The 17,273-nt window shown below is 39.8% G+C and overlaps 1 protein-coding gene across 1 annotated transcript in view; it reads right to left on the reverse strand.

Annotated features, from left to right (window-relative positions):
* The window catches only part of LOC150076342 (guanine nucleotide-binding protein subunit alpha-12-like), a 29,793-nt gene extending 14,362 nt beyond the window's left edge, over window positions 1-15,431 (reverse strand). Inside the window, exon 1 of the mRNA XM_090388157.1 lies at window positions 14,659-15,431. Within this exon, the coding sequence (XP_090244283.1) occupies window positions 14,659-15,144 (486 nt within the window). The 5' untranslated portion in view covers window positions 15,145-15,431. The remainder of the gene's footprint in view (window positions 1-14,658) is intronic.
* Between the last annotated feature and the right edge of the window lie 1,842 nt (window positions 15,432-17,273).

Raw genomic sequence — 17,273 nt, forward strand, 5'->3', positions numbered from 1 at the left:
TTGGGGAAGAATGGACACTGTCCCGTGTCCATTTCTTCCTTGGCAAAGAGTTCAAACTGATTCATCCGGTACATCCTTATTCTCTACATCCATTGTTTCTGGTATCACGGGTGACTCTTCTGAACTTTTTGGCTTTTCTTTACCACTTGGTTTTGGTAGTGGTGGAGCACTAAGAGGTACAGATATAGGAGTGGCAGCTGATTGTGTTTTTTTGGTGGACTTTTGTGAACTCAATAAATAGCATGCAATCAGAGTGAATGACTCTCTTGGTGGTATAGTCATCTCAGTTTGTGTCCCCATAGTGCACTTAGCAGAAACCTTCTGGGTATATGAAGGTTCCCTGCTATTTATTGGTTGTATACGTTTTCTGGCCTCTGGGTAGGAGATATTCAGCTCTGTTTTCAGTTTTTGGATTTCTTTTTCATCCTTCCACCGCTGGAATGCTCTAGAGTAGGCGGGGTACTCTCCTTGGCAATTTATACAGATCGGTTTTGGAGCTGAACATTCCTTGCTCTCATTGTCTTTAACACCACATCGAGCACAGGCAGGGTTACCACGACAAGATGTTTGTGAGTGGCTTTGACCATAAGGTCAAGTGTTGATCTAGTTCTCCGAAATCCACATTGAGTTTGACTTAGAATATTTTCAGTCTCTAGGAACCATGTCAACCTAGCATTAATTGTGTTTTCTATACAATCAGTTAAAGCTATTGGTCAGTAATTCGCTGGATCTGAATGATCCTTTTCTGGTTTTGGGAAAGCTAATACAATAGAATGACACCAGTTGGTAGAGTAGTAATCTTCATCAAAGATTCTATTATACAGTTTTAGAAGAGCAGAATGGGATTCTTCACTCAAATGATATATCATGGCATAGTATACTCCATCAGGGCCAGCAGCACTATTATTGGATTTTTTTTTTTTTTTTTATGTGAACCCCAAACACGAGAGGTATCAGAACCTATAGTACTTAGTACCGTGCTTGGGTTGGAGGTTGAGAAGACGAAAGAAGATATTTGTTGGCATTGGACTCGAACTTCTGTAGATTGTAATTTTCAGGAAATACGTATGAAGGAAGGTTGTTCCAGAAAACGGCAGTTGAATGAATAAATGAGGAAGATGAAAACTTGGTTCTGTGGGTTTGAAGTTGGACAGTAAATGGATGATGGCTGGTGGCGGCACGTGTTTGGACTGTTTTGAAAGAGAGAGCGGGAATTATAGAAGCCAATTCAGAAGAACAGTGCCCATGGAAGTATCTGTAGAAGATCATGCAGCAGAACCAGTACGTCTATGAGAAAGCGAGTGGAAAGACTCTGTTAGAGATGAATCATTAATTAACCTAACTGTCCTCTTCTGAATGGAATCAAGAAGCCTGAGAGAGGTTTTGGGGGCACCACCCCAGATGTGGGAACAATATTCCATGGCAGGGCGGATTTGCGATTTATACAGAGTGAGCAGCTGTTTGGAAGAAAAGTAACGCAGAGAGCGAAAGAGAAAACGAAGTTTTTTAGATGCAGAGGAAGCAATATTTATAATGTGCTTGTGCCAAGAGAGATTAGAAGTCAGGATAATCCCAAAAGAGATATATCATTTTGCCTAGAAATCGGAGTGTCCCTAAAGATAAGCATAGGAGCAGAAGAATCCTTTGTGCGAGATATAAGACAAGACTGAGTTTTAGAAGGGTTGAAATCAACTAAGTTGTCTTTGCCCCACTGGAGAATTACCTGAAGATCGGAATTTAAGGAATTGGTAGCAGATTTTCCAGAAGTTGAAGCTGATTGAGCAGGACAAGGTTTCTCAAAATGGAAAGTGGAATGCAATGTGCTATCATCGGCAAAACTATGGATAGGATTGCCAGTCAATGGAAGAAGGTCATTAATATACAAGAGGAAAAGAACTGAACCTTGGGGGACACCAGCATTAGTGGAGAAGTTAGAAGACAGAGCCATCTACCATCACCCTCAGTGAGCGATCAGAGAGAAAACTGGATAACCAATTACTAAAAACAGTTGGCAAACCATAAGATGGAAGCTTGTTTAGAAGACCTTTATGCCAAACACGATCAAAAGCCTTTGAGATGTCAAGAGCAACTACTTGTGTTTCACCGAACTTTTCCATTGAATTAGTCCATAAATGGGTAACATAAGCCAGAATATCACCAGTGGATCGACACTGACAGAATCCATACTGGCGATCGTTGATTACACAGAAGGTTTCTAGGTAGTTTAAGAGTTGGCGGTTAATTGATTTCTCCATTACTTTAGAAAGAGTAGAAGTAATTGCAATGGGACGATAACTGGATGGGAGGGATTTGTCATCCTTTTTAGGAACTGGCTGGATATGAGCAAATTTCCAAGCAAAAGAAAAAACACCTTTGGAATAAGAAAGTGAAAAAAGGCGGCAAAGAATAGGAGTAAGTTCAGGAGCACAGGTTTTGAGAACAAGTGGAGAAATACCATCAGGACCTGGAGCTTTCTTAGCATCAAGATTCATCAAAATCCATCTGATATCCTTTTGACGGAAGACTACAGGAGGCATTGAATGGAGCGCGTTGAGAATGGTGGGAGGTGTTTTACCAAGATCATTAATACTTGAGCTGGAAGAAAAAATGGGATGCTAGCAGGTCAGCTTTATCCTTGGCTGAAGTGACAACAGAACCATCTGGTTTGGACAGAGGTGGGAGCAGAGATGGGCAAAGTTGCGGCCAATAGTTTTGGCAAGAGACCAGAATGCTCGGCTACCATTAGGGCAAGAAGCAAGTTTTCTACTCTTAGCCTGTTCAAACTCTAGTTTGGATTGATTAATAACTGCTTTACAATTGTTGCGAGCTTTGGTGTAGGCAGAAAATGAAACTGAAGAATTAGAAACAAGCCAATTACGATATGCAACATTCTTCTCTTGAACAGCCTTAGCACCTTTATTGGAAAACCAAGGTTTAGATAAAGGACGAGATTTTAAAGTGGAGCGTGGGATAAAGGATTCCATTCCTGCAAGAATAATTTCACTGACACGATCTAAGCAAACGTTGACATCAGAAGTTTTGAAACAGTAATCCGACCAAGGAAAAGAAGAAAAGAAGTCTCACAGGTCATCCCATTTTGCATTCTTGTAATGCCAAACAACACGAGGTTGGGAATAGCCATGAGATAAAGGTTCCATTGGAGAAGAGACAATCACCAAGTTGTGATCTGAAGTGCCTAAAGGACCTCTTCACTTCGACCGTGTACTTAGAAGGGTTGTTTGTGAGAAAAAGATCAAGGGTATTATAGGTGGTATGATTAGGATTGTCCGGTATTCTTGTAGGTAAATGAACAATCTGTGCTAGGTCATTAGTAATTGCAAAAGCCTCAGCATTTCGACCTGCTGGGTCAGTGTGACTAGAAAACAGAAGCCAGCTGGAGTTGTGAACATTAAAATCATCAAGGAAAATTACCTCACTGTTAGGAAAGTTGAATTGGAGAAAGTCAAGTTGCAAAGAGAGGAAGTCAAAGAGCTCCAAGTGATTAGTGGAGTTGGGAGAACGGTAGAGACAACAGATGAATTTGACACAATGAGGTAGAGAGATTTTAAGCCAGAGAAGATCAAAGAGAGGAGATTCCAAATTGCCAAGTTCTCTGACAGGGAATATCAGAACAGACATATGCACAAGTACCACCTTTGAGGCGAAAGGAATCATACAGCGAATAATTTGGGCAACTGAGATGAGCAGTAGTTGAATCAACCGATAACTAAGATTCTGTCAGAAAGAGTACATGGGGTTTGGCAGACTGCAAGTGGAAATGGACATCGTTGAGATTAGAATTGAGACCATGTATATTTGTGAAATGAATTAGGAAGTGCTTGGGAGGTTTACATCTTTTCGCAGATAAGCTTGCTCTATTAGTTTGACAATTCATGGTGTATTCAATAGTAAGAAAAAGTGGGTGGGACATGCTGTATGAAGTAATGAAATTTTTGGATATGGCGTACATGTGGTAAGAATATACCCAGATCCTTGACATAACGTGGCCTCGACAATGCTCCCCGCATACACACTACTTGGACTCCATCCAGTCACTATCTGGCAGAGTAGAGGTAGCAAGATTATTAGTATTAGCAAGATTAAACTACCTAGAAACCTTCCGTCTGATCAACGATCGCCAGTATGGATTCCGTCAGTGTCGATCCACTGGTGATATTCTGGCTTATGTTACCCATTTATGGACTAATTCAATGGAAAGGTTCGGTGAAACACAAGTAGTTGCTCTTGACATCTCAAAGGCTTTTGATCGTGTTTGGCATAAAGGTCTTCTAAACAAGCTTCCATCTTATGGTTTGCCAACTGTTTTTAGTAATTGGTTATCCAGTTTTCTCTCTGATCGCTCACTGAGGGTGATGGTAGATGGCTCTCTGTCTTCTAACTTCTCCACTAATGCCGGTGTCCCCCAAGGTTCAGTTCTTTCCCCCACTCTTTTCCTCTTGTATATCAATGACCTTCTTCCATTGACTGGAAATCCTATCCATAGTTTTGCCGATGATAGCACATTGCATTCAACTTTCCATTTTGAGAAACCTTGTCCAGCTCAATCAGCTTCAAGTTCTCGAAAATCTGCTGCCAATTCCTTAAATGCCGATCTTCAGGTAATTCTCCAGTGGGGCAAAGACAACTTAGTTGATTTCAATCCTTCTAAAACTCAATCTTGTCTTATATCTCGCAAAAAGGATTCTTCTGCTCCTATGCTTATCTTTAGTGACACTCCGATTTCTAGGCAAAATGATATATCTCTTTTGGGGATTACCATGACTTCTAATCTCTCTTGGCACAAGCACATTACAAATATTGCTTCCTCTGCATCTAAAAAACTTGGTTTTCTCTTTCGCTCTCGGCGTTACTTTTCTCCCAAACAGCTGCTCACTCTGTATAAATCGCAAATCCGCCCTGCCATGGAATATTGTTCCCACATCTGGGGTGGTGCCCCCAAAACCTCTCTCAGGCTTCTTGATTCCATTCAGAAGAGGGCAGTTAGGTTAATTAATGATTCATCTCTAACAGAGTCTCTCCACTCGCTGTCTCATAGACGCACTGTTTCTGCTGCATGCCTCTTCTACAGATACTTCCATGGGCACTGTTCTTCTGAATTGGCTTCTATAATTCCCGCTCTCTCTTTCAAAACAGTCCGAACACGTGCCGCCACCAGCCAACATCCATTTACTGTCCAACTTCAAACCCACAGAACCAACTACTCATCTTCCTCATTTATTCATTCAACTGCCGTTTTCTGGAACAACCTTCCTTCATACGTATTTCCTGAAAATTACAATCTACAGAAGTTCAAGTCCAATATCAACAAATATCTTCTTTCGTCTTCTCAACCTCCAACCCAAGCACGGTACTAAGTACTATAGGTTATAATATCTCTCGTGTTTGGGGTTCTCATAAAAAAAAAAAAAAAAAAAAAAAACACTAGCTGATCCGGAAGCCTCCTAGAGAGTTACCAATAGGTTCGGTCCGGTGTACTAACTAGCGGCCGGCCTGCGAACACCGTTTTAGAGCTGTACCCTCGAAATGTAAGGAATATTGGATCTCGCCACGACGTTCATCATAACCTCAAAAGTCAATCATACTGCATGATGGAAGAGAAAGGGAAGGGTTGACTGGAACTTAGCTCTAGAGACTAAACATGGGTTGCACCACTTCAAGCCTCCAATAAGCAAAGTGGTGGTATTTCACCGGTTGATGAGGGTCATCTACCACCTAGTACTGCCTGGTAACATAGAGGGGCGGCGTTCCTCCATGTGGTGTTGGTGCCACACCTCGACTCCTGCTTACGTTGGTTCACACCTGGGTGGTCACCCACCATGTACTTGTGCATGGAAGTTATACCCAGGATTACTAACAGTCCCACCATCATGAAGGTGCAAGCAGAGGATTTGGCTGTCACAGACCGTCCGGACTTCGCCAAAATTGGGTCCACTTGACTTGAGTGTCACCCGAATATCAGTTCCATCAGCGTTTTAGACTCCCAGGTAGCAAGTACAGCTTGTCTAGCATATCTGAGAGAATGTCTGTGACAACCTCAAGGATCTTGCAAGAGCAGTGATTTTTTTTTTTTTTTTTTTTTGTTTTAGTTAGTTGTTGGCGCATCAGCTTCTGAGGACATAATGCACCTCCCAAGGTTTTTGCAGTACTCTGATCCAAGCCCGAGGCGGGATGCGAACCCGTGACCTTTGGATTGCCAGGCAGGCACTTTACCCACCCGGCTAGCCCTGTCGGCGCAAGAGCAGTGCATAACTCTGTCTTGGTAAGGGGTACATTATATAGAAGCTACTGTGAAGTATTGAAATTGAAATTGAAATTTTATTTTTCTGACTGTACTTTATGTGACAAAGTGTGGCTCAAATGCAGTTACAACTGAGAGTGTTTCAAATGTTTCACCTAATGTATTAGCAATTTCAAGAGGATCGTAGATTTCTTTCCCTTTTAGAAGTATTATTGGAGTTGTTATAGGAGGATATTTTCCATTAATTCTTTGAACTTTAGTCCAAACAGTTCTGATATTTCTGGAGGCATATCTGGATCATGTCTCTTTTTTGAACCCCATAAGGGGTGATGCCCATTCCAGTCACCCAAGATACAGAAAGGTGGTGGCAGCTGAGTAACTAAATCATCCAAATCTGCTAAAGTGCATGAATAATTGGGCGAAAGGTATAAGGAAATCTCAACCATAACTCTGGCAGCGATTGCTTCTAAAGTTGGTTGCAGTGGGACAGGTCTGAAAGGAGTTCTGGAGTTTACTAGCAATGCTACACCTCCATGTGCTGTATTAGAGTCGTTCCTATCCTTTCTAAGCATTATATGATGTTTTATGCTCATAGATATTTTAGGGGTCAGGTTTGTTTCCTGTAGATAAAGAACAGCAGGCTTATATTCAATAATTAAGTCATAAACATAGTTTAAGTTAGCTCAGAGTCCGTTAAAATTCCACTAAATGATTCTATGCATTATTGAGGATTATCGGGTGTGTCTGCTTGCTCATGGGATGTGGTTTGTTTGTTTGTGCCTGTCTAGTCCGAATCTTGCAAGAGCAGTGATTTTTTTTTTTTTTTTGTTTTAGTTAGTTGTTGGCGCATCGGCTTCTGTGGCCATAATGCACCTCCCAAGGTTTTTGCAGTACTTTGATCCAAGCCCGAGGCGGGATTCGAACCCACGACCTTTGGGTTACCAGGATTCTTTTCTGCCTGCAATTGGATGCACTCCTATGAAAATGCTGAATGATTTCCCTTACAGTTTGGGCAGCATTGCATTTCAGTGGTGCAGTCTGTGTGAACATGCTCTTTTAACCACAAGAGGCACAGGTGCCTCCTGTGGTTAAACCCCCTGCAGACTGCTTGCAAGTGTCCAAATTTTTGGCATTTAAAACACTGGGGTTTGGAATGTAAGGTCAAATTTTGCACCTTAAATATCCAGCTTTAACAGTTGTTGGTAGAATCGGTGTTTTAAATGTATGAATGACTGTTCGGGTAGGAGTATGAACGCCATCTTTCTTAATGACTATCCTTTTGGCATTTATTACATTTTGATCGCCTGATTCTTGAACGATCTCTTCCTCAGATACATTAAGGAGATCCCACTTGGCTATTACCCCTTTAGAGGAGTTTAGGGTGGCATCCACCAAAAGTTGATGTTTTTAATAGTCTTTCCAAGTGCTTATTTTCACTCATCTCCACTAGAAGGTCTCCAGATTTTAATCTCCGAATCAGTTTCTTCTTTTTTCTGCTGTTCTGAATTACATGCATTTAAGTCAGATTTCACGTTCACGATCTGTTTGAGAGATCTGGATCGTGAAATCTGTAAGTGACATGTCTATTTATGTCCATCTTTGCTCCTTTTTGCCCTGGGAGAGTGATTTTCTTCTTCCAGGTTACCAGCCCTGCTGCATGGAGGAGGGAGTGGTGTCACCAGTGACCAAGCAGTTTAGAAAGTTATTTAGGTTAGTACGGATTATATAAATATATATACAAGGAAAGAAAGGTGTATTTCCTTTCTGGATTCCTACTTCAAAGCTTTTAAGTAAAGAATCACTTATGAAAAACAGGAAGAATAGAGACACTGGAAAATAAATTAGCCAAACCCAATTGGCGATAGACATATATGGAGGAACCGTAACAACTGTTTGGAAACAGACTGAAAAATTGTTTAGCAGCCATGGCATATGTATATTTTGGCACTTTATTCTCTGCTTTATATTCCTGGATTTTTTTCCCCCTTGCTTCGCCTAATCACTCAGCTTTTGGAGAAAGCTGAGTGATTAAGTGCTTACCCTTACCGTTTGGGCAATGAGAAGTGGTAGCAGTGCATTCAAATTGATTGTGCTCCTTTGATCCACTAAACCAAAGTATATCCAATTACAATTAGGACATACTTTAGTAATTATAGTAATTAAACTTTAGTAATTATAATTTTGACATATTTTCAATAATAATATTAAAACATTAACAAAAACATTACTTTTTTGGGCAGAATTTATGTTGTTATAATTTAATTTATAACATTTTTTATTAATTTTGGGTGTTTATTAATTTAGGTTCAAAAACTTATTTTTTGATGGCTCTACAACAATTATCTTTTTTTTTTTTTTTAATTTTTTTTAATGTATAATGAGGTAATGCTCTTAATTTTTAAGTTCCTTAATTAGCATTAGTAGAGGCATTTGATGCAAGAAAGCAAGCTTATGCAGCATCAGCCAAAAAAAAAAAAAAAACACTCCCACTTCACCCCTCTGTCATTCAAAATACCTGTCCAGCTGAGCCTTAAACTAATTTAGGCTATCAACTTCCACGACAAGGGATGGAAGTCTGTTCCACCAACCAACCACCCGCTGGCTAAAGGCAAATTTCCACACGTCTATCCTACATCTGTCTTTCCTCAATTTGAATTTATGCCCTCTCAGGTGATTATTCTGAGCGAGAGGAAGAATCCCATCAGCATTGAGCATGCCCAAACCATTCAAGGCTTTATATACCTCTATCAGATCACCTCGCTGGTGCCTAGTCTCCAGACATTGTAATTTGCAAAACTTAAGCCTTTCTTTGTAAGAGCACCCCTTTTGTTCCATTCACTAATCTTGTTGCCCTTCTCTGTACTCATTCCAGCAGCTCTACATCCTTCTTGAAATGAGGCCTCCAGACCTGTATACAGTACTCTAGGTGTGGCCTGACCATTGCCTTATACAAGGGAACAATCACCTCCTTATCCCTGCTAGAAAAATCCCTATATATCATTGATAATACACCATGAGCTACTCTTGCAGCCCGTCTGCACTGCTCAGAGAACTTCATGTCTGCCTGCACAACCACCCCCAGGTCCCTTTCATTCTCTACCACTGTCAGTGTAGTACCACAGAGTTGATACGTTGCTCTGGGGTTGCTGTTTCCCATGTGTAGTACTTTACATTTGTCAGTTGACAAATGTAATGACAAATGCTATTAATGACAAATGTAGTACTTTACATTTGTCATTAATAGACTCTTCACCACAAAGTTTACCTGTTAATCTACTAACCTCAATATTTGGTAAATATATATTCCTTCTACAGATCAAAACTCTACTTAGCTACATATGGTTAATCTTTAGAAAATAATGAAACATTGGAATCATGTACCATATTATAGTGCCAGAATCTCTAATAACATCAAATTGAACAGTTATAGGTTCAATTATTTGGCATTTCAATATTCAGCATTGAATAAAGATCAAGTTGCATTTTTTGTCTAATATTATCTCTTTTATTCTGTCAATGCTACCGTTTACTAATCTCCAACATTCACATTGAAACTAATCATTATCCTAGCCCCTTCAAAGATTAATGATTTTTGGAATACCCTATTTTATTAATTTCTGTAGGTGAGAATAAATTAATCATCTTCATTTATCTTAAATTTTTTCTTCCTCTTGGTTTCATCTTTTAGGGTTACCTCATCTTTAAGCATTAATTATAAATGTAAGCCTCAATTTACATGGTTTTTCAGTATTTTTAAAATTCCTTCTAATGTCCAGGGTGCATTTTATGATATACATTTTAAGATCTTAGGATAGAAATGAAATGAAAACATCATACAAGACTCAAACAAAATTTGAAATGACAAATACAAACAAGAACATTAGCATCAACAAAAATAAAACTGTATGAAGAACAGACGATCTTTACTGCCTCTCTCTTCACTATCTTTAAGAATAAAATCAGAGACCCCATTCTCAATGATGGTGTTTCAGAAAAGAAGAATAAATTGCAAGATGCTGAATCAATTTTGGCACAACTGTTCACTGTGTAACATTCATATGGGAGCTACCTCACTTATATTCACCTAACTGTCTTGCTGTTGAATGCGACGAAGATTAAAATAACTGGAGAGCAGGAGGTGAACATCTGCACCAAATTTTCTTAATTTGTGTTTTATTCAGTATATATATTAATAATGAGACTTCATTAAGATTACTTGATCAGATTTTTCTTAGCTCTTATTACAATGGACTATTTTTTCTTAATCCTGGCAGAGATTACACAACTTAAAAAAAAAAAAAAAAAAAAACCACCCAAGCAGGTACACTGTTGCATAATAATACACTTCAATAGTCCCAAGATGAGAATATTAGGTCAATTGGATAGCTCCAGAACAGTGGACTTCATTGAAATTAACACCGATTTGATATTGATATGAATTTTAGTATTCCTCAGTATGGTATTTAGTTTTGATCTGATTTAGATCACTGACTTTTTATTAGAGAAGTATAGATGAAAAAAAAATTATGGTGGCATGCATCTGCTCCTGTGCTGATTTTCCACAGAGCCTTGGTATCAGTTTCATGCTCTGAGAATTGAAAGGGAAGCATTCAGGGATTTTTTTTTTTTTTTTTTTTTGATAAGATTTATTGCAACAGGAATTATTTATTTTTATTTCACAATACAAAGGGTACTAGGAAAGTTTTGCAATATGATGCAACAATGAATCACAGGAAGCTGCTTGTTGCTGCATGTTGAGTCATGTTCATACGTGCATAGTAGCCGCCGCGCCAAGTTGATGGGCTCAGTTATTCATTAGTAGTGAGAGTGTAAAGTGCTTGCGATGGCATCGTGGTCACGAAATGAGATAAGGACAGTTTTGCGGTATAATTTCGTGCGTGGTTTAACCATAGACCAGTGCTTAGAAGAAATGACTCTTGCACTAGATGATGATTGTCCACATCGTACAACGATATTCAGGTGGTATAGAGAATTCCAAAGGGGAAATTTCACTCTGGAGGATTCTGAGAGGCCGGGAAGGCCACAAACGTCAGTTACGGAGGAAAACGTTACTGCTGTGAGGAAAATGCTTGACGAAAACAGGCGAGTGACCTACCAACAGATAGAGGATACTTTGGGCCTAAATGCACCAGCAATTCGTTCGATTCTGCAAGATCATTTGCACGTGAAGAAACTTTGTTCTCTCTGGGTGCTGCATCAACTGACTGAAGAGCAGATGACACGACGTGTGACTTGGTGCCGGGAGATGTTAAAAAAGTTTGATAAGGGACAATCTCGGTATGTGAACATCGTGACAGGTGACGAGACTTGGCTGTACTATTACGATCTGCCGACCAAGGCTCAAAACAAAGTTTGGGTCTTTGATGATGACGACACACCCGTAATTGTCAGAAAATCCCGATCTGTAAAGAAGAAAATGATAGCTGTATTTTTCAAATCGAGTGGAATTGTGGAACGTGTCGTTTTGGACACGCAGAAGACAGTCACAGCTGAGTGGTATACTGAACAATGCCTGCCTAAAGTCATTGGATCTATGAAGAACCTGCGGCCAAAGTCAAGAATGGACACCTGGTACCTCCATCACGATAATGCTGCAGCTCACCGCGCCAAAGCCTGCACCGAATATTTGACCACGACAGGACTGAAACTTCTCGAGCACCCTCTCTACAGTCCAGACCTTGCTCCCTGCGACTTTGCACTGTTCCCGCATGTGAAAATGAAGCTAAAAGGGAGGCGGTTTTCCAGTGATGAGGACCTTCTAAGGGCTTGGGACAACGAGTGTGCTTTACTCCCTAGTGAAACTTGGCAGAACTGGTTTAAAGATTGGTTTCGGAGGATAGAGAGGTGTATTGAATGTAGAGGAAATTACTTTGAAAAAATTAAATAAACAAAGCTGTATTGCAAAACTTTCCTAGTACCCTTTGTATATTTTCAGACTTGGGAAGAACATTATAAAGTGCACATTTTTAATAATTTCTTGCCTTTTATCCAAAAAAACCAGCTAAATGGTGTATGAAGTAATATGCCTATACTTGGTTTTTGCTGGGTTTGTAGAGGGTGAAATGACTATTTTTTGTTACAAGGCATTAAAATCATGGTTATTGATAAGCTTTAATTCCAGAATTTAGGGGGGGGGGTATGATAAAATTTCAGCAGTCCTGAAAAGCCCAGATAATCTAGAGATGGGCTGCTGAAACTAACAACTAAAAAATCTCCAATATTAATGTAGTTTAATTCTTCCATCATCTTCACTCTAAAATTAATCTTAGTTACTGTAAAGCAGTGAGCCAGGGATGATTACATTCCGCAAAAAACCATAGTCTAGACAGGGTAGTGAAACACAGGATATTTCCATTCCTATTTAAGGATCTGTGATTCTATAGCAATAAAGATATCTGAACTTCATATTTTAATTCTTACTAATTCTACCTTAAAAAGACAAAGCTCTTTAATAATCTTTTTGCTAAGATACTCTACATGGGGTTTAAAGGTAAGCTTAGAGTATAAAAAAGAACCTTGGAAATGTAAATACTGGAAGCATCACATTGCCTGACAGACCCTGTGAGAAAATGTTTAATCGTGGTGACTCACTCGTTCAGAATTAGTCAATTTTTTGTACCTTCTTAACTGTGCCTTTAGTCTTGTGTGCTGCTTTTTTTTTCTGTTTAAACTGCTGTTCACTTTGTGTAGTAAGCTGAGAGGGTCTGTGAAGTATGCAATACCAGTCATGTTATTCCAGTGTGTCTGGCTGAATACAGCTCATCATGCAGTGAAACTGCTTTTTAACACAATGGTTCTAACAATGTAGGCATTATCAGTAAAATAAGAGAAATCACAGAGTTTGACTGAGAACAGTAAATCAGCTAATCTTGAGCAGTGTATTTGCATTCCAGAAAGGTATCCAATAGTATCCTACATTACCAAAAAAAGGCCAAAATGTTATTCTGACACATGGCACACATCATCATGGTAAAAGATACTTCAATAATGATGGCAGTGGTATGGAAACAAAGTCAGAGACTCACATTTTACAATTCAATGAAAGAGGAAAGGGAACTCAGAGTTGGCTGTGTTGTGTGCTACGTATGGCACCAGTCAAAATAGCATATGCTGGTCCATGATTTTTTAACCCTCCCAAATGAATTTAGTATGATAAATCTGTAAGTGACATTTCTTAGCATCAATACACATGCAAGTGGCAATATGCAAAGAAGGCTAGATGAGTATTTTTTGGCCAAAAAACAAAAAATTTACAAAATTTTGTCATTATTAAAAAAAAAATAAATAAACAAAATTAATAAGCATTGCAATCTACTAGTAAAAGATCAAGCATTAGTACACTCCAAGCATAACTCAATGAACTGAATATTTTTTCAAGTATTAAAGTTAAAATCTGGGGACTGTTAGGCTATATGATATCATTTGTGCTACAAAAATGAGGTGATACTACAGCTGGGTTGAATTAAAGGTTGGCATTGGACAAGAAATAGTACAGAACAAGTCTTGTTGCTAACCAGATGTTGAATTGGGTGTTAGCAAAGTTCAGTTTCACATTAAAGAAGGTAACAACTTCTAAGATGACAAAAAAAAAAAAAAAAATCTAAGATGGCAAAAGAAACTTGTAATGCCTCATTAGCCAAATACTGATGGAGATGTCCAGTTTGTGAGAACAAGGCACATAAAGAGAACATCATTAGCATATGACAAAAAGCCATGAGTTTTATATAAAAATAATATATAAACACTGTATCAGAAAAGCTAGTCACATACCGAGGAGCAATATCCCAATTTGATCGAAACGTAAAATAATGAACCAGTGTATACGCCACACTATGACTTATGGAAGTGAAACTTGGTCACTCTCCAAAAGAATGGAAGAGAAGCTGAAAACTACACAGCAAAGAATGGAATGAATTATATTAAGAATCAGACTTTTGGATAAGAAGAGAAACACATGGATTAGGCAACAAACTCAAGTAAAGAACGTTCTTATCAAAACTAAAGAACTGAAATGGACTTGGGCAGGACACATAGCTCAAAGACTTGACAGATAGACTAAAGAAAATAACAGAATGGTACCCAAGAGGAGCTAGAAGAAAACCTGGAAGACAACAACACAGATGGATAGGTGAAATTCAAGAGTTTTTGAGCAGTAAATGGATGGCAATCGCACAAAACAGAAGAAACTGGAAAGTTGCTGGAGAGGCCTTCATCCTGCAGTAGATTGAAAATGGCTGATAATGATCAGAAAAGCAAAAATCTGATGTTAGGTAAAGTAAATATTTATACATGGTCAGGAATTTATATTTATACACTTTTTTTCTCCCAAATTATATATTTAAGAAGGAAACAAGATTATACATATAAAAACATCTTACCAACTGGAATTCTCGTCGTCGACTAAATGCAAGTCTTACTGCTCCATCTTTCCAAAGTTCCTGAACCGAGGAGCAGAACTCTGAGAAGTATTTCTGGTCTAATTCTACGAATGGCTGATACATTAATATGCGATTCGCATGTTCACAACTATTCGAATGTTCCCATGGGATCCCAAGTTTCATTCGAGCATCTACAATGACTTTCATTCCTCTAACAATATTTTGATACACCGTTGTCCTGAATTCCATTAACGTACTAACATCAAATTGATCCCCATGAATAATCTTCATCTGTTTGAGGAATGTACTCTTCCCACTTTCCCCTGCACCAAGTAATAGCACTTTGACCTGTCTCCTTATAAGATACTTATCTTTTTTTAACAAAGTGTCAATTTTCCTACTCTGTTGACGCTTTTCTAGTTCATCGGTCCCATATCGTAAACGACAGAAACACGAACACAACCTTTCGAGTACAGCCATTTTCATGCTGTTACCACACCCATGACGTCACACGGTATATTAACTTCCTGTTCATCACTCCCACAACTCACCTTTTATTCACATGCAGAGAGGAAGGCAGTTGACGTTATTTGAGTCACGTCCAGAAATACAGTTTAACGAAATACAGAGAAATGGGAGAAAAGAAACAAATAAGACAAAACTTCACGAACATCGGCTTCTTAAAACGTCCTCGGGGGAAGACGGTAAAAAGAGAAGCTTTTTAAATAAATCAAAGAATTCCAGCACTAACTTCGCACAACATTTATACAACACGTAACCTCATTCGGCCGTAGACGTACTGTGACCGATGATCACCCAGTCCCCGAGGCGGTACAAATACGGGCGGCGACATCTATTGACGTTATTTATCGCGCAAATTTACGGCATATTTGAAAGATCACATGTTTTTTATGCGTCAACGTTTTGAAGATCCCCAGCAAAAAGTTTTTCTTACATTGGGCAAATTCGTTCTCGCAGATTTTTAAATATAGCAGAGGGGATTGGGGGAACTTAAATACAGCCTTAAAAATGTATTTAGAATCAACCCGGTGGGGGGGAATTCGAAACAATACTTTCGCCACCTGCTAAAAATGGGATGATTCACTGCACCTCAGTCGGATGTTCTCACATGAAGTAACAGACCGCCACAATTCATTCGCTGAACATTTTAAACAACTATTAGATTGCTGCATTTTTAACAACGTTACAGCAGTTTAAAAGAAATATATATAGCCTATTCAGAACTAGCAAGGGGACAAAACAATGTCTTCGGCTCATAAGTGACAGATCTTGCAGACAGAATCCACTTTCGTAAATTACCCTCTTCCCCGCCCGCCGGTGTAGTGAGTCCCTATATTGGAGTTAATATGCTTGAGCAGAGGCTACATGGGTTTTTCATCGGAACACTAGCAATCGAACAAATATACATGCAATTTATAAGCACAAGTATCTCAGCAAGTAATAGTAGCAGAAAGAAAGGTGTAAGGAAAAGGCCAGCTGGGGGTTTTCATGGGAGAAACAAATTTATGAGCTATGTTAATGTTACTCAGGTCAAAAATAAGTACATATACACCGATGAGCCAAAACATTATGACTAGTGAGTCGTTATGCAAATTGAAGCAACTGCAGGTGAACTACCGCGCGTGTACGGGTGGGAGCACGGTATAAAAAACACCTGATACTGAGCTCCGTTAATCAGTGTTACTCCTGTTCTTCAGATAGGAAAGGTAGCGGACTTAAGCGAGTTTGACAAAGGCCAAATTGTAATGGCCAGACGGCTGGTTCAGAGCATATCCAAAACGGCACGGCTGGTGGGATGCTCACGGTCAGCCGTGGTTAGTACCTATCGAAAGTGGTCCGAGGAGGGGGGACGAACCCACGAACCACCAACGATGTGTTAGACGACCACAGCTCATCGATGCTCGAGGTGAGTGAAGACTCTCCCGGATGGTACATGGAAAAAGAAGGGCGACTGTGGCACAACTCGCTGCTAATTGGAATGCTGGTGAAGGGAGTAACGTGTCACAACACACAGTACATCGAACCCTGCTGAAATTGGGGCTGTGTAGCCACAGGCCTCTCCGATTGTCCATTCTAACCACGATTCACCGGCGACAATGCTTACAATGTGCATGTAAGCACCGAAACTGGACCTTGAGTGATTGGAAGAAGGTCATCTGGTCCGATGAATCCCGTTTCCTATTGCACCATGTGGACAGCTGGGTTCTTCTGTGTTGTTTACTTGGAAAAGGCGGCGGTGTCATGCGCTGGGCGATGTTCTGCTGGGATACCCTGGGTCCAGTCAACCATGTGCTGGGCACTCTGACGTCTACCACGACATGGGCCTGTCATTTGTTAAATGCAGGGGTCAATCTCTCTATCGGCCATTACTTTCAACTTCTAACCCCCAATCTTCAGTCTCTCCACTAGCCCCTCGACCTGGGCACCTGTACGTGGTGAGGGGACCTCCCAGTGATGCTGCTTGTTTCCCAGATTAGCATCACTGGGATCTAACGCCCATACCTTGGTTTCAGGGTTACATTGTTGGAATCCGGCATGTGCAGCCATGCGCTGCGACCCACGGAATTCAGAAAGGGGATCCTGGTGGTTGAGGG

The sequence above is a fragment of the Mastigoproctus giganteus genome, chromosome 13 (genome assembly GCF_048544385.1).
Source record: "Mastigoproctus giganteus isolate SK-2022 chromosome 13, ASM4854438v1, whole genome shotgun sequence".
Taxonomy (NCBI): Eukaryota; Metazoa; Arthropoda; class Arachnida; order Uropygi; family Thelyphonidae; genus Mastigoproctus; species Mastigoproctus giganteus.